This window comes from Eublepharis macularius, chromosome 10, assembly GCF_028583425.1.
Source record: "Eublepharis macularius isolate TG4126 chromosome 10, MPM_Emac_v1.0, whole genome shotgun sequence".
NCBI classification, from domain to species: Eukaryota; Metazoa; Chordata; class Lepidosauria; order Squamata; family Eublepharidae; genus Eublepharis; species Eublepharis macularius.
The window spans coordinates 35002498-35021456 of record NC_072799.1 but is presented as its reverse complement, the minus strand read 5'-3'; the positions used below and the strand labels follow the sequence as shown (position 1 = coordinate 35021456).

The 18959-nt window shown below is 40.0% G+C and overlaps 1 protein-coding gene across 1 annotated transcript in view; it reads left to right on the top strand.

Annotated features, from left to right (window-relative positions):
• Positions 1-1335: 1335 nt before the first annotated feature.
• Positions 1336-18959, top strand: part of ARSJ (arylsulfatase family member J) — a 61720-nt gene continuing 44096 nt past the window's right edge. Inside the window, exon 1 of the mRNA XM_054990144.1 lies at positions 1336-2057. Coding sequence (XP_054846119.1) covers positions 1747-2057 — 311 coding nt within the window. The 5' untranslated portion in view covers positions 1336-1746. The remainder of the gene's footprint in view (positions 2058-18959) is intronic.

Here is an 18959-nt window from a genome sequence, read left to right as displayed (position 1 = left end):
GATGGGTTCTGCAGGTAGTTCTGTAGTTTGGAAGAGTTCCCGGACACAAACTTTTTTTAGGGTGGCAAAATGGAAGCAGTGGCCAAGAGGATGTTTTATAAGCTTTGGCTGATTTGTCAACCACACCTCATCCTGGAACAGGAAGATTACACTTTGGTGGTGCATGCCCTCACAACCTCTTGCTTGGACTATTGTAATGTGCTTTTATGGAGCTTATGTGATGGAAGCTACATTTGGTCTAGAATGTAGAAACCAGGTTAATTTGGGGCATTAGCTACTGACACCAGCTGAATTTTAGTTTGTAAATAGGTTTCTGGACTAATGTCATCATGCCAATGATGATGGTTTAAGCCTTTTGAGGTTCTGGCCCAAAATATTTGAGGGAAAGCCTTCATCCATATATTCATTCCCACTCACTAGCAGTTGGTGGGAATCATTTATAAGTGATTCCATTGCCTAGCAGACAGGTGGCTCACTTTGAAGCAGTGATTTTCTGTCATGGTCAGAGTCTATGGAATTAGCTACTTACAGAGATTTGCAAAATAGCCTCAAAGTGCCAAAGCCAAAATATCTTTGGAAAGCTATGTGCGTGACTGGCCCTCCAGGCACCATAATGGTACCATGTTGTGCCGTTGGATCCCTTCCCCAGCCCTGGTTCTGGAAGATGTTCCTATGAATTCTAGAAGGGTGGCCATGTTAAGTCTGTTGAAGCAAAATTATCTGACTGATGGTAAACAGAAATGTAGCTAAAAGACTTATTTTACAGCATTGGAGAGACAAAATTTCACCTCCCATTGTTGAGTGGATGGAACACCTGACAATTGGTCTATATTTGAACATATGGCATATAGATGACAACTGCAGATGGACATTTTTCAATATTTGGAAACTTTTTGTGGCTGCTCATGTTTAGATTTCTCACTCTTGTTGCCATGTGTCTATTCTATTCTGTGTGAGGCTTACTTTTTTTTCTTTTCAGCGTACATCGCCTGGAGAGCCTGGAAAGACGCTGGGGGGGGGGGGAATCTGGCTGGACGGAGGATGACTTTCCACGCCGGCAGCAGCAGTCGAGGGGTTGGCAGAAAGGGGAGGGCCAGTTGACCGGGCAAGGCCGCCCCCTCCCTCCCTCCCTCCCTCAGCTTGGCTTGCCCCGCGGGCATTTTCCTCGCTGGCCAAGTCCAGCGGGGACGCGCCTGAGTGCGTGCGCGCGCGGGGGGCTGAAGCGGGCAGGTAGGCTGGAGCTTTGCGCCCGGGACGGGTGGGAGAAAGAGGCGGGAGAGGAGCGAAGCGAAGCGGGGTAGAGCCAGCCGCAGTTCCTTGCTCGCCTGCCGGCGCGCGGGCGGCGTCCCCTCAGCTCCTTCCTTCCCGCCAGCAAGGAGCCGGGGACTCGTTTGGGGTTGGACGGAGGGGCGTTGCTGAGGCGCGGCGCTCTCTGCGCGTAGCTCCCAGCTGCCTGTCTGCCGGTTGGCTTGGCGCGGGGCAAGCGAGGGCGCCTTCTGCGGCTCTTGCAGGGGTAGGATGGAGAGGGACCGGCCGGCTTGGGCACGCTTTGAGAGCCCGGGCCGCCCCGTCCCTCCTCTTGCCGCTGACCTCGCCCTCGGTGGCGCCTGCCATGGGCTCGCCACCCCTCCGCAGCCCTGACGGGGCGCCTCTTGACTTCTAACCCCCACCTCAGTCGAACTTTAGTCCCCCCGGAGGTGGCGGGTGGGGGGCGTCCAGTGCTTGACCTGGCTTGGCCGAAGGAAAATGCTAGCCGGGGGGTTGCTAGCCAGCTTTTCCGTGCTCAGCCTCCTCGCCTATGGTTACTTGGCGCCGGAGCCAGAGGGCGTGAGCAGAGCCGCCCAGCTGAAGGAAGGGGCAGAGGGCGAACCCCCCACCTCCAAGCCGCACCTCGTCTTCATCCTGGCGGACGACCAGGGCTTCCGAGACGTTGGGTACCATGGCTCAGAGATCAGGACGCCCACCTTGGATCAGTTGGCGGCAGAAGGGGTGAAATTGGAGAACTACTACGTCCAGCCGATGTGCACGCCGTCTCGGAGTCAGTTCATCACTGGCAAGTAAGGTGGTTTGAAATGTGGAAGAAGGCTTTGCTTCTTTCTTTCTGTCACCTCAGTAGATACACTTTTTCTTTCTGGCACAGCACAAGATGAAATGGCCCCTTTCACCTTGAACTTTGCTTGAAAGTTTTACTCTTAAATTCGGCTTAAGGGGTTGTGGGTGAATGTGAAATAAATCAAAATCGATGCTTTGTTAAACCATCATCCAGTAAAGATTTGGTAGTAAGAAGAACTACCCACTTCATAATATTATGATAGAAGTTGATTTTACATGGATGTACAACAAAGGCTTCTTGTCACTTTTCATATAGACATCTAAATCTGTTTCTGGGATTGTCTTAACACACTTAATTGGAGGGGAAATGAAGGGCTTTATGTCAATTTGTTTGCAAAGCCAAAAAGGTAAATTAATGAAGTTCATGTTGGTTTTAGTTTGTTGTGAGTCATCAGAACACACTTCTGGCCACCATAACTGGTCAAAGTTGTTGAAGCTAAAATAACTATCTAAGATAGTTCAGGTTTTAGTAGAAATCTAAGGTCACTTATACAAGAAAGTCTTAAAGCGCTTTTTTTAAAATTTCTCATGCCTTTGGAACACCTCTTGGACTCATATCATACCGTACATTCAGTTGTTAATGTAATTCTTACTGTTTTGACATACTTTTTTAAAAATGAGGTTTATTTCATTTCATATCATACTTTAAATGCTCATGTTAAGAGCAAAAATATTTATTTGCTTGCAAAAGGACTTTATAATATGCAGCCTATTACATAAAGGAATTCATATGTTAGGTTCCAGTTATTTACTTCATGTATATTCCACCTTTCTTACTGAGACTCACTTTCTCTGACTATCTGAACCCTATATAAACTGCAGATTCAGTTTATTCAAATTTCTGACTAGTTAAATGTTTCACATTTTCAGCAAAAATTTTGGATAAATGTCTGCTTACTTCAAAATTCTTAATATGTAACTGTCTCCTTATGAAATAAATATATTACCAGTATCACAAGAATTACTACAGTCAAACTATACTGTTATAACATTTTTAATGTGTGTAGCATTTGACAACCTTAATCATTGATCCTGAAAACTGTGTAAAGTAGGTTGGTTCCTGTAGCATTTTGGTTTCAAAATCAGGGTATTCAGGTTCAAGTATGATGTGGTGGTGCTAATCAAACCACGCTAGCTTCAGAAAAACATGGTTGTCTGCAAAGCTGGACTTAACTCTTGTTTGGGCAACTTCCTATAGAAGAAAAGAAATATCATTGAAATGTCTATGATTTCTTTGTGAAGCTAAAAACCCTGAAATTAATTAGTCATCTTAATTTCACTTTCCAAGACTGAAGGAACCTAGAGTTATGTAGGGAGAGCATATTAATATTCAAAAGATAGTCTTTTTTCTCTTTATCTATAACATGTCTGTCACCATACCAGCTGATATCCAAAAATTAAGAAAGGCACGGCTCTTCTTACATCTTAAAATCTAATAACTTCTTTTTCCTTATAGTAGACCACCCTCAACAAATCTTATTCACAAATGAAATATCCCACCTTGTGGCAACTTTGGTAATGACTTATGTTTACCTGGTCCACACATTAGCGTGCCCTACTTCACAATTCCATTTCACTGAAAAGCAACCTATCAGTATCTTTATATACCTGTTTCTGGGAATGACTTCTTTGAATATCTTAGTTAGTGCATGAATTAAAAAATTATTCTCACATTGATATTAGTTAGGATGTTTTAATCAAGAAGAAACTGCTTTTACTTTTGTTGGAACAGCTGGAGAAAAAGTGAGAGCCGGTCTTACGAAGCCATGAATAAGTGACCTGCATGTTGGAACTACAAATCACAGTCTGGTAGGCAGTCTTTTCAGACTGTATGATAGTGATTTGTTCATGTAGCTATGGAGTGTTTTGGCCTACCTGATGATCTATTGCTTTTAAATTTGGAGAAAGGATCAGGGCTCAGAAGAGAAAATGTCAATTTAAATCCAAAGGAATTTAGCCTGCCAATTTAGTGGGCTAGCTATAAAACACATACTGTTTAAATTAGACAACAGGAGAACTAAAACAAATTGAAGGATGGGGATTCATTATTTTAAAAATGAACTGTTATAAGTGATTCTGAAAATCTAGTTACTGTACTTTTGGAAAATATTACAGGAAAACCGAGTTTTGTCTATACATCATTCTTATTTTAATTGCAGTTTGCCAGACTGGCATGATGCAAACTTCTTTACAATTTTACTTTTAGAACAAGGCTCAGTCTAAAAAAGTGACAACTTGTGCTCTTGTAAAAATCCAATCACATTGATAGTGCAATGTAAGTCATAAATAAAGAGATAGTATTGAAAGGATGTGGTAGGAAAAGGTATGGCCTGAATAGTGAATTGACAGTATAGAATATACTATTTTGCATGAGTCCCAGGAAAAAGGTAGGAATAATGTTTACATTTCTTTTTTTTCCAAAAAAGAGAAAAATAAAAATGTAATAGGGTGGTATATAAATCCATTATTATTATTATTATTATTATTATTATTATTATTATTATTATTATTATTATTATCTGATCTAGTCTACCTCATGTAATAGTAAGCTAAAATGTGTACATATTTTTCTCCTTTGAGAGCTGATGTGGCATAGTGGATGGAGTGTCAGACTAGAATCCTGGGAGACCCAGATTCGAATCCTTACTTCTACTGTGGAATCTAACTGGGTCATCTTTGACCAGTTACATTCTCTTAGCCTAACCTACTTCACAGGGTTGCTGTAGTAGTGAGCAAATCTAGTAGGAGAGAACTATGGTTGAATCCACATGTCCCAGCATAGCGCTAAACTGTCAGAACAATAGCATCTTTCTGGCATGATTTCTGACATCATCGCAGCACGAGAGTGGAATCGTGGCATGATGATGTCAGAAATCGCACCAGGAAGACGCTGTTGTTCCGACAATTTAGCGCTATGTTGGGATGTGTGGATTCAGCCTATGTTCTAAGCCACTTTGAGTCCCTATTGGGAAGACGAGGGAAATAAATAAATAGGTGCAAATACATACAATATCCAATTAAAATTTCCTAAACCCACATGATAAGTTCAACCTAACTTAAAATGGTCAGCCGCTATTGACAGCAGCTAAATTCTTGATAGCACAGATGTGGAAATCAAACAAAATACTACCTATAACATAATGGAAAAACAAAATCTGGGACATTATAGTAATGGACAAAATAGCAGACCAATTAACAATAAATGACCATCCAACTTTTCAATACAATTTCCTAGAAAAATGGTTTCCATATTTTGACCATATCTCAAATTATACATCATCAGAGATTGCTCTATCGAAAAAATACATGGACTTTGTATATTATTAAACTCTGTAAAGCATGTGTCTCTTGATTTGGGATTACTATAATTTTCAGTCAATCTTTATTACGGTCATAGACCACACAATAATAGCATACAACCCAGTCATGGTAAGTCATATTATTTACAAATCTATTCACTAAAATTTCAGGGTACAGAGTCTTAAATATTTAAAACCTTAAAACCTGAGTGCCTAAGACCAAATTATTAAATATTAAAATCCTTAACATTATAAAATATTTAAATATTTCCCCCTGTAAAATACTTCCTAATCCGTATGGCTTGCACAGCAAAATTTGCCACCTTTAATGTAATTTCATGGTCCTTATCGGCTAAAAGCTTATCTAGATAGAATCTGTCATTTCTACCTGGGAACCGATTACAAATTGGAGTTATGAAGATTGCCCTAATATTTTGATAAAGCTCACACTCGAAGAGTACGTGTCCCCTAGTTTCTATCTTTCCAGCCCCACATATACATACTCTTTTCTCGAGTGGTTGTTTTGCATATCTGCCCTCCATGACCGCTGATGGTAACGTGTCCATTCTGAGGAGGGTAACTGCTCTTCTATAATCTGCTTTATCCAAGTTTTGTAAGTAAGGCATCATTATCACTTGGTTTAGGCTATCTATTCCCGGGAAATACCCTTTGACTTGACTCAAGTCGTTCTGCCTTTCAATATCCAGGATTCTTTGTTTCACAAAGGGTTTGACCATGTCATGTTCCATATTCATCAGAAACTGTTTGGAAAGACCATAATAACCCAATTTGCGCTCTGTTTCTTTGATCCAAAGTGGTGCTTTAGAATCCCATGCTATTAAACCAGTTAAACCGGAGGGATTAGTTATTAGCTTAAACCAATAGACAATGGTAGCAATCCACAGGCGTGCTTTTACAGTGACCATACCGGATTCCAAACGAATATGTGCATTAGAGACACAAAAGGGAACCTGCAAAATGTGCCTTAAAAACTTGGATTGCACTTTTTCCAGTGACTGCCAATAAGACTGATGTGTTGTTATGCTCAAGGGCACCGCATAAAGTAATTGGGCAAGAGACTTAGCCTTGAAAATCTTGACTGCTGCTGCAACATTCCGGCCCCCAGAAGACCAATAAAATTTCTCAATTGCTCGCGCACTTTTAGCTGCGCTTGTTGTAACATGGTCCACATGAGCTTTTCTAGAGCCTGAAGCCTGAAAGGCAGTTCCTAAATATTTAAAACAACGGACTTGCTCAATATCCACCGAGTCTATCTTCCACTGGTAAGTTCGCCACTTGCTTCCAAAAACTAGAACCTTTGATTTTTGATAATTAATTTTGATGTAATTGGCCTGACAGTATTGAGCTAATATTTCCATAGCTCGTTTAAGGCCACTGGGGGTTCTAGAGATTAATACTGCATCATCTGCATATAGCAGAAGGGGGACATGCCTGTCAGCAACCTTGGGGGCATGTACCTCCAGACAGTTTAAGTACTCCCCTAGATCATTTATAAAGAGGTTGAACAGAGTTGGTGCTAAAATACAACCCTGTTTAACCCCCTTCTCTGCTTTTATGGCTTCTGTAAGGTGGCCTTGGGCATCTGTCCTTACCTGGATCTTAGTATTCCTGTATAGAGCCCTCATTAGGGTCAGCAATCTCTTTTCAATACCCATCCCTTTTAGCTTTTCCCATAGTAGGTTACGATGTATCATATCAAAAGCAGATTTAAAATCTATATACTATAATTTTTTTGTAAATAGCACTCTAGCTTAACTGTTGAATATTTATTAAGTTGTCATGTATTAAATGTTATATGTTAAAAATTAAAAAAATTAAAAAATGGTCAGCTGAGACTTGCTCAGTTTTCAGTTTTGTCCACTAAGACTATTTTATTGTCCAAAACTGACTCATGTGCATGCTCTTAATTAAAAATAATGATTAAAGGAATGAAGGTTATGTTTATTATCCACATGGCATTAAGTGTCGTAGAAACTATAAGTAGCACTTTAGAAGGGTCCCAGACAGTTTAGAAGTTTCCAAGCAGCTACATGTGCATTTAGCCTTCTTGCTCATCAACTATCCAGGCTACAGATTTCTGACATGCTAACTTTTCACATGCAGTGACCGAGGACCCAATGTAAGTGAGATGTTGGGTGTGTACATTGTCACATGGCTAATGTCTTCCTAAACATTACATACAGATCACAGCTATTATTGAGAGATGTGGGCTGCTAGCATTGTATCCCAGCTGAAACAAATCTAGAAACGTCCTACATAGAACTAATGATAGATAGGTGGATTCCACTTGGCTAAGCTCAGAATTGGTACTGGAGGGCTTTTGCAGCAAGTGTTTGGAATCTATTACTCCTCTTGTGACAGAAGAGGTGGTCAAGACGAGTCATTGTAAGTCATTAGCTTTTTACTGAAGTTTGGTAGAAGTCTGCCTTGAAAGGGGATTTAATGGGTTTTGTGTGAATCGTTAGGTACTCTCTCGAGATCTGTTCTACCCACTTTTTTGTAAATTCCTCTAATGTTTCTGTTACCAAAGATAGGATGTGATTAGAGGGAACTATGTAAAAGTTATATATGGGACATTACTAATTGTGCTGTCCACAGAATCTGGAGCAGGTATGATAGAATCAGATCAGCCAGATTAGGAGAAGAGAATTCAGACATTGCAAGTATTGTTTCCTTCTGATTCCCTTCCTAATCAGTATCTGTGCCAAGGCTGTGGTACCTGGAGCTGCTCAGGATTTCATGACAACCATTGGCCTATCTCAGTTAACATCACGTTCTAAACATATAGCAGGATACTCTTTGGAGTTACTGTTCTGCACAAGCTGGGAGAACAGTTCTTGGAGTGAAGGAGTTCCATGTGACACTCTTGCCATGGATGGATCTCTGTCTGGTATTGTTTAAAATAAAGGTTAGAAGAGGCGTTCGATTAGTTAGAAAGATACATCCCTTGTGAAAGTGAATTCAGATTATTTTCTGACTGCTCTGAAGGATTTTCCAATTGGAACGGCTGGCAAAGTTACCTGGTCCCTGGACCTAGGACACCATGCCGGCAATAGGTGTGATTGCTCCTACACTCCTGTCCTATGTACTAAGAGGCATGTTTTTTTAAAAGGGAATATGAAGCAGTTAGGAAAATGGCTAATTGAAAATGAGTTCATTCTCACTTTGGAGTCTGTTCTGTAGTGGTGATGTCAGCAAACAATACTTAGTTTTCTGCCACCATTGTGTCCACACAATATTGTCCAGTGATGCTGTACCTGAATTGTAATAGTTTATTACATCTGGGCCCCCTACCCAACCTGAACACCACATTAATTATAAAAGCTCTGAATGTTTCTAAGGTTTGCCACTGGCCAGGTTTTTAATAGAAGTTGTCACAGCCAGAGGAGGTGGATAGAATACTCTGAACTCTCAGACGCACCACTACATTTTTATTGGATCCCTGTCTCTCCTGGCTAGTAAGACCTGCCAGGAGTGGGTTATCTCAGTGGACTGAGAATATCACGAACACATGACTAGTAGAGTGATCAAAGCTTTTGATTTTCAAATAGGCAATAGTAGATTCTCTTCTGAAAAAATCAGCTTTTGATGCAGTTTCAGGTTGGCAGTGCTTTCCCCATAGCAGAGGTGGCTAGGAGTGCTTTGTGACAGCCTTGGCGGGTTTATCAGCGGTAGCAGCACCTGCAAAAGGTGGAGCTGGCCAGAGTCATACACATGGTGTGATGAAATGTTTGGATATGATAATTCTTTGGTTAGGAAATTTTAACTGGTTCAGAATGTGGCTGCCAGAATTCTAGGAGGAGGGGCTCACAACAATCAGCTACAACTACAATAGTGAACAACTTGTTTCTCTCTCAAATACTTACGAACTGCTAGCAGATTGGCCTTGATCATCGTTTCCCTTAGCTGAACCTATTTGGTTATTTCAGCCTGTTCTCATAGGACCTGTATAACAACTCTTTCCCATACTGTGTGCATAATTTTTTTAAAAATAAGACAATGTAGAAGGCTTTCTGGAATGAAACAATGATCTTGTGTGGTGAAATCATCAGAAGGCATTTTGTGCCATAAGAAGCATTTATGAGAGCTGTAAAAAATTTAATAAGAAAACTAAGCTCAGCATGATGTGTGCCACATGTTCTATTCACGTGTTCAGAGAGTGATAATACTTCATTGTGTTCTAATATATAAATGAGTTCTGATCAATGGATGTTCTGATCAATGTCATGATATTTTTATTTTGTTGCTCTTTTTTGTTTAAACCCCCCCCCCTTTTTCTCTGTTTGTATGCCTGTCCTTTGTATGATTGTGAGGGACAATCTTGTTCCAAAAAGTCTGTGCCAACATTGTGACATTTAAAAGCCACATTGCACAAGTGCTCTCTGTGTATGTGTATATGCCATCAAGGCACAACTGAATTATGGTGACCCCAGCAAGGAGCTTTCAGGGCAAGTAAGGAGCAGAGGTGTTTTGCCAGGTGCTTTCCTCTGCAGACTCTTCCAACCCAGCTCTGCCCAACCAACCCAGCTGAGCTTCTGAGATCTGATGAGATCGGGCTATATCATGCTGCCTTCCTTTCCTTTACAAGTACTATAAGCTGAAATTTAAAAGTTTCAATTTCCTTCCAAGAATCATAGCAGATGGTAGGAAAGGTCAAATTCTACTGCATGTAGCTGGGTTGAAAGAATCATGATATGGCAACTTTGTGAAGCTTAAGCAGATCTGGATTACGGAGGACTTCCTAGGAACCCTAAGCTTACTGTCTTGAGTGCCATGGTGGAAGAAAGAAAGTATATATATATATTTTTTTTCCTAGGATTATCAGAATGTCCAAGAAAGAGGCATTTCTTCTTGGGGTGTCTTTTTCTTAAAAGAAACTGGTGGCTAATTTAAGACTTGTTGACTTTAATGTGATTGGGCATGAGTAATTTTCTGTGGTTTAGGGTCATTGTAACAAAATGCTGATGTAATATTTAACCTCTTCCCATTTTCCAGTGGCATAAATATCATTTATTTATTTACTTTATTTATACCTCACCTTTCTCCCCTTTTATAGGGACCCAAAGCAACTCAGTTATCTGCTCCGTTTTATCCTCACAACAACTCTGTGAGGTAGTTTAAATGCTGCGACAGTATTAAATAGATCATGTGTGATATGACTGCATTCTTGTTATACCTATATTCTAACACCATTGCATCTGAAATACCTTAGTTTAGCCTTTTTTTTAATGTGAACTTCAGTAGAACTTGTGTAAGAGAGGTTCCTGATCCTGAGTAGCTGCTTGCAGTTATTGTTTACTCAAGTATATTCAAAGTAGTGATGAAAAGAGTTCTTTTCATGAGGTCAACTGACTTTTCCCCCCTCTCCTTCCAATAAGAAAAGTTAAGTTTTTCCCAAACCAGAATTTTGAAGCTGTCATGCTCACAGATACATTAACAGGAGCGCCACCCAAGGTCCCACCCTTCTGCTAGTCCTTGTGCCTTGCCTCCAACATTTCCTTCCAATTTACCCGTAGCACCTCTAGAGGCTTCTTTGAAAAGCCTTTATTGCTCCTTCCATTTCTTCTTGGCTATCTGAACACTGTGGCAACATCATAGGTGCAGGGTGTCCTGGGAAATGTAGTTTTCCAGGGTCTTTAATATGGAAACCACACAACCCAGGCCTTCTTGAACACCTAACAATGTCATGAAAATGCTCAGAGATATAGCTTCTAAATGACTGGTGTCCGTAGTAAGAGTTCTGGTGTCCTCTTGAGAAGAGTATATTTCCCAGTGTTCCAAGCACCAAGGACACTGCAGTTTTGCATTTAAGAAAAGTAAAGGCACCATGTTTTAATTTGAGCTGAAGAATGTTTAGATGAAATGGAACCTAGTCCATAAAGCCATCAAACATTATAGTTTAGAAAGCTTATACATTGAGCCTGGTGAATATAAACATTGGCATCACACAACTAATTAAAAGGCTAGTTTGTGATTTAATTTTCTTCATCTATGGAATGAGTACTGAAGTAGATTCCATCAATGCATGTCCAGTCCACTGGAGATAAAATAATGGATCTGATACAAAAGAAGTTAGTTATGCTTAAGTAGAATTTTTAAAAATTAAGTCTCTGCATTATGATCCACTGTGTTGGAATGTGCTTAAAAGTTTAACCTCTTCCTGTTGGTAAAGTGCATAAGCGATTCATCACAAGGGAAGTGATGGCCATGATGGGGCTGAAAGTAACTGCTAAGGGGGAGGAGGGAATTTGGGGGTAATCTGAGAATTCCAATGGTTCTTCCAGAGAGCCAGTTTGGTGTAGTGGTTAAGAGCGCAGGACTCTAATCTGGAGAGCTGGGTTTCATTCCCCACTCCTCCACTTGAAGCCAGCTGGGTGACCTTGGGTCAGTCACAGCTCGCCAGAGCTCTCTCAGCCCCACCCATCTCACAGGATGTTTTGTTGTGGGGATAATAATGACATACTTTGTAAACTGCTTTGAGTGGGTGTTAAGTCATCCTGAAGGGCGGTATATAAATCGAATGTTATTGTTGTTATTCAGAGGAGAAAAGATTGGACCACTGAGGGACTTTAAGTCTGGCTTAGATAGAGCATACTGGTTGGTTGATTAAAGAGGCTGAGGAAGTGTTCTTAGACTTGTTGTTATCTTCTGGGGGAAGAAGATTGGAGATACCTTTATTGTATAATCTAGGAATACCATTCACAAGACAGTTATGGGAGGAAGAAAATGAAATAGCTGCATATGGCTGGATTTTATTGGAATGTTACATATTCTAGATGATAATATTTGGCAATGTTGGCTTTGTGTCTGTCTTTGAAATTTTATGTCTTTTGGCAAAATTCATCAGGTCCTTCTAAGACTGTAGAAGTTCATCAAAAACTAGAGGGGACTTATTTATTCCAAGATTGCATTAATGTGATGCTGTGCATTGTTTTAGCAGTGCATCTAGTGGTCTGTAAAACTGTTGCTTTGCTTATGAGCATAAGAGAGCCCGTTCTGAGTCAGGTCAATGCTCCAATCTATGCATTATTATCACCAGATCCAAATTTTTGAGGCATGTAACAATATTAGAGTTTGCTTTATCTTTGATTTGCCTCTAGTACTTCATGAGTCTGTAATACTCTGTCTGAGCATTAAAAATGATCACTTTCCTCTCAAAATATACCATTGACATTTCTCTAAATAAAAGTTGGAATAGGAAATCTGAAAAACCTGGTACTTTACAGATTCCCAGCCTAATTCAAGCTAAAACACATTTTTATGAAGGATAACATTCAAAAGTTCATGAGCAATAAAATTGCTCATCGCGACACTGTAGGACAAATGGGGCACAACCAAGTTAACTAAGTTAAGCCCTTTTATCCCATCTTTTCATTGGGGAGAGTTGTAGTGCCATCCTGCAGACTTACTCCATTAAACCCAGTGATTTCAATGGGTTTAGGCGGGAATATTGATGTATAGGATTGCCCCATGAAACAAGTAGAATTTAAAAGTGATCCTGTAGTCTTTTGTATTTAAAGTTTGTATGACAATCCTAAAAAATCAACAATCCTAAAAAAATATTAGCTTGCCCTGGAGGCAGAGCAAGAGAGAGCGGAAATAGCCTCTACTTTCCTGGCTTTCTGCACACTATGCAAAACTGAATTATTCACGAGCATTTCTACCCAGATTACAGAACCATGTTGTAAGAAATAGCTCAGAGAGATGCCTTGGTAGGGACAAGGACTGAATGCTTTATTTTTGGGTACTGTAGATATGCACCCAGTAGTGAGTTTCCACACTGCTAAACATGCCGTGGAAATTAGTTATGCTTTGTTTCAGATTTCATTTCAGTGCTCAGCTTTATGCTTGTTTCATTTTTTTCTGCTATCATTCCCTGTTGTATCTGCTTCCTTGAATGACTTTAACTGTTCTTCACTATTATACTTTGCTTGGTGAATGTCCTAGCTGTCAATTATATTGTATTGTCACTTGCACTGTTGTAATCTGCTTTGGATCTCAGAGAGACTATAAACAAACAAACAAACCTGAAGTTAATAGTTCCTTCAAAATGGTAGTTCAATATAGAAGTTATAATTACCTGACTATACCATTATCCAACTCATCTACACCAATTTCTGACTATGCCCAAAACATGTATAGCTTACATGGCTCTCCAGATTACATACCAGCATACAAAGAATGACAGAAGACATATTCTATGTTATAGGGGGACATGCATTATTACAGCTCCCTACCTAGGCCCCTTACAGTGCAATCCTATGGAGAGTTACTCCAGTCTAAGCCCATTGACTTCAATGGGCTTAGACTAGAGTAACTCTTCATGGGATTGCATTGTTAATAGTTCCCATTCTGCGCCCCAGCGCTGTTTATTTCTAAAACCGCAAATGGCAGGTTCTCATGTTGGGAGCAAATTAATAAGAACAACAGCTGCCTGAATCCTAGCATTCTCTGTTGTGGTTGCCACCTGGTGGAATGACATACCTGAAAAAGTCAAGGTGGCCCCCACTCTCCTACTGTTCTGCATAATGTATAAAATGGAATTATTCAAATGAGCATTTTAATGAGTGAATTCGGTTGTAGTTAATGTCAGTGGAATTGTCTTCACTGTGTTGCATTGTTTTCTAATTTTGTAACAAGTTTTGTTACATTGTCTATTGTATATATTATGTTTTATTGCATTGTTTTCCAGTCTTTTAACTCTTGGCTTACTTTTAGGGCAATATTCTCTTAATTTTGTGTACTACTAGTATGGAGCAATCGTCGGTTGTACATATTACACTGTTCTTAGTGCATTGATTTTAGTTTTAATCCACACTGGGTCTCAACAAGAAAGATGAACTATAAATGAAGAAAATAAATAGATAGGAAACAAGATGCTTCACCATTCCTTGCAGTCTGTGATACTTCATAGTGTATTGATGCATGAAAAGATTAAAGGACTACAAACACTCCGATATCAAACAGCTTCTACCTGCCAGAAATTTCTACCACCCTTCTATATTCCGTGAACTGTGCCACAAGTGGTTTCTCTGACTGATGCCATCCCTGAGACTAGAACCTGATTTTGGACCAAAAGGAATTCATATTAACACACAATATATGTCTAACAGAATAAAGTGGTAACTTATTTTAGTCAGCAGACACCTTTTTGTGCTTTCATAGCAATTAGTACTGTAGTATCGTGGAATGAACAGGAAATAGCTAGTTAGTTGAAATATAAATGATGTAAAAATTATTCATTCAGTGAGCTTGTTGAAATAAAGTATCTGTGACAAGGAGTACAAAAATACAAAATGCCTGAGATATACTAAGGGACAAGACCTCTGCATTGGGTCCTAGAGTCCTTGTAGCATTTTAACTCTCTTACAGCATTTTAACTCTTTAGTCTTTATATTTCTTAAATCCATTTGTGACCATCTGACTGAGACAGAGTTTTGGATGACTTGTGATAAGCTTTGTCTAAGTCTACCAAGGATTGAATTTCTTTATATTGGCATTCAAAAGCTTTGCAGAATTATGTGCTTCCCTAGTTTACGTGGGAGTTCTTTAGATCTTTTGGTATGAAATTTTGTTAGGAATTCCTGGGGTTGTGTTAGACTGCCCAAGCGTCTTATATTTGAGTGTGTTTTCATGGCAAGGGGGAGGGAAAGCCAAGTTAACATGACAAATATAAATATATCCTGCAGAATTTTAGCAGGTTTCTTCATTGTAGTTTGTTAAGGGAATTTGAGGAGCACCAGAACATGTCAGCCCTGGCTTTTGCTGCTGTTGTTCCATTTATACTTTCAATTGGCAGACTCTAAAAGTCTGTTTTCTCTCCCACACAACCTTTTTGATGCCAGTCTGTACAAATGTACTTACACTGTGAAAAGTTTCCAGGTTTAAAAATAATATTTTCTTAATTGACAAATGTTTTCTCAGTAACTGATGAATCATCTCTGCTAATCATAGTAACAAAAAAGCCCAGAACAAACTAACGAGTGTTACCCATGGGGCTAATACAACAAATTAAGAAAAATAAAATGTATTTTTATTTATGTTGAGTAGAAGGCAGAAAATGTACACAAAGGATGTTAAGAGCAATCAGTATAATTTAACTGAAGGTGATGAATTACGATTAAACGAAGGCTGATTTACATATTTTTCAGGATTTTGCATATTTTGCAAAATTCAGTCCACTTGGAAAAGCATAATAGGTGGAGTGGATATGGGGCAATCCACAAAGGCCCTAATACAAAGATGGTGTCAGGCAGCTAGCAACATGAGACCAGTAGGAATGATACAATATGCTAAACTGGTGCATAGCCTGTAATTCAGATGGAAATTCCCCCAGATACTTTGCATTAGGTCACAATGCTGATACCCATTCAGATGTACATCTGTATTCAGTTTGCATATTTGGTTCCCAGTCCATCAAGGGAATCTGTGCATGGAAGTGTGCTTCTTTGTGTAAGAAGAGGAGGACTGTTATGCTCTCCCTTACTCGCATTTCAGAGGGGGACAGTCAGAGAGAGAAAAGTCAAGACTCTGTCCATCTTTGCTTTTTACTATCCTTTGAAGTGTGGATGGTATCCTCAGAGACTTCTTCCTCCTTGCACCACATCTTCTCATCTCCTTCTCCTTGCCACCACGGATGCAGAACATGCCATCCTGCCATCCCCTGGCATCTTAGACCTGATAGCTAGAAAGAAACATATCTGCCCTTTTCTGTCATAAATGGAGTTCCAGCAATAAATGGATTCTTATTTCTTTCCCAAAGCTTAACCAAGGCTCTGAGTGTAAGTTGGTTTTTCTCCATGCACGTACTCTGCTGCACAGGTTCGCACGTATTGCCGCATACTCTGCTACTCTGCTAACACACTGGACATCTCTCTGGTTTATACAAGAAGGATTGTGAGAGACATCCATGTGTTAGCACTTGATGCATTACAATTTTTCCAGAATAGCAAAATAAAGGGGGGAAATGGCCTTAAGGCCTGGCTAGGATAGGTTTTACCTGAACGTACCAAAAATGATATTTGGACATCAGCCAACAATGCCTAATGTAAGTGTATACATAACTCCATTTATGTGGGAATGGAGCAAATGCAACAAGGGACAAACTTTGCAAAAACAATTTGAGTATCTTCTCCCCCCCTTTTTGGGGGGGGGGGGTAAATGTATTTTATTTTTCCTCAGTTCAGTTAAAAATTGGCTAGAAAGAAAGGGGTACCTTTTGTTCTCTAATACATTTCAGAAAAGGCAATTAGTACAAAAAACCTGGAAATGTTCAGAACTATCTAACTAAATAAGTATTGAGAATGGGTGATATAAAATTATGTCTTTTGAGGCTACCATGTAAGATGCTGTGACCAAGCTGGGGTCACTTTTTCTTCACATTGATCCATGCTTCACTGATTTACTACAAGTGCTGGAATTCAGTTCTTTGGTTACTATGAGTTTCTCTTTGCCATAACAGTATAATCTGGTACCCTTTGCTTTGCAACCTGATACAAGATGAAAATGAGGTGTTTTTTGAAAAGCAGATGTTTGATTCATGTGGATTGTATCCTAGGTTAAACTATGTCAAAACAATAAGTATATTTGTTAGATTCCCTTTGTTAGACGTGGGCAGGGTAGAACATTAAGCCAGGTAGAATATGTCAGTGTGATGGCAAGGGAGACATTTAAATATGCCATTCATCTCTTCTGCATAACAATCCCCGCGCTTCTATGTGTTCACCTCTATAAAAAGAAATATACAGTACTGAAGAGAAGTGTGTGTTGGAATATATGAGGCAATGATACTGTGCCTATGTGGAATGAAGCACTTCTTTATTTCTATTCCTATTTTATGCCTTCTCAAAAGCCCATGCAAAGAGATGAATAAAATGTTATTACACCATGCTAATGCAGAATGTGTAAAAACAGGTGATTCAAAATAAACACTTCCCTAGCTCAGTTGAGCTTATTGATGACCTTGCAAAACTGGTTGAGAGTAAAGGAAAGACCTTGAAGGTCATAGGGGCAAGTCTGTTTTACCTGTCAGCTCTTATGGGGAGCGGGAATGCAGCAAGTTCATGTACTTTCTCTGATAGCTGCTAACCCTTTTTGTTGTCTGATGTACTAGGAGGAATAATATATGCAGAGATATAATTTTAGGTAATTAACGTTCTGCTTATGTATGGCTTGTCAAGAAAGGTTGACTGACTGACTGATTGCTTCTGATCACCCGATAGGCATGGTGGTTATATTATATGATATTCAGTGAATGTCCTAGCCATAATGTTACCCTCAATGAGGGTCTCCTTGTGAGTTGGGGGAATTAGCATGCAAGGAGAGGCAGCAAGAGGGGGTAACAAGCGAAATCTTCCACCAATTTTTACCAGGTCCCTTCCCTCAGAGGACTCTGAAAATAACCAAGCGAGTGTTTAAAGAATTATTTTTATTAAATCAAAAAGCAATCATATCAAAAAGCAATCATACAAGAACATACACGACACACATACGAAGTTTCCTAGAAAAAGCAAGGAGGAATTTGTATAGAGTTTCGGGGTTTGGGGGTTATAGTTACCAGTCCAGAAAAGAAGTAGTTTCAGCATCCAGTGCTGTGCAGCAAGAAGGGAGAGAGGGGCTCAGACATGCTTTCTGAGGGTGTGCACGCATGGATCCAAAGGGCACACACACTGAATGAATTGGCAGGTAGTCCAATTATACTGTGGAACATCCCTTGGGGCAGGATTGCATCTTCCGATCCATAACAATAACTTAATGGCCTGCCTCCGGGGTGAGACAAAGAGCTAGGAAGCTGTCTCTGAGGTGACACAATAAAACTGGGAAGGTTTGATGAAGCCTTCCTGGGCAAAACTAAAGTTATCAATGATGATTGACGACCCACAGTTGCTGGATAGGTGAGAGTGGATAAGGGAAAGATTGGTGAGGTGTGTTATGGAGATTAATTCAGGAACTCCTAGAAGCGGTGTGGGTGCTGAAAGCTGGTCTTGCCTAGTGACTCACAAGCCAATAATTTTCCAGCTCCTGGCCAAGATCTGGCATCCATTTCTTGCCTTGCTAGGCAGTGTTTCTGTAAACACATACAGAGAGGAGCTTATGATATTGCCATGTTCATAACCCTCTTAATAATGTGAGGGCAGGTCTAACCGCTAACAGTTGATTATATTATATTTCTCTTGCATAGTGTAATCCCCCTTTATGAATTACACAAATGGATACACAAATCAGTATATCTGCACTGCAAATAAGTTACAGCAATAAAACAGAAATTAACAAACTATAGGCAGATCGCTTACAGTCAGAGTACACAATTAAAAGAGAGACTTACACTGGAACCAGGGCTCATTTTGAGGGGGAACACGCAGGAACGCAGTTCCAGCAGTTCTCCAAAGAGGTCACATATCAGGTGCCCCCGCCCACCTGATTTTTGGCCATTTGGGGCCCATTTCGGCCTGGATTCAGCTGAAATGGCCCAATTTGGGCCGAAAATGGCCAGGGTTGGGCCTAAAACAGCCAGTATTGGTCCAGAAA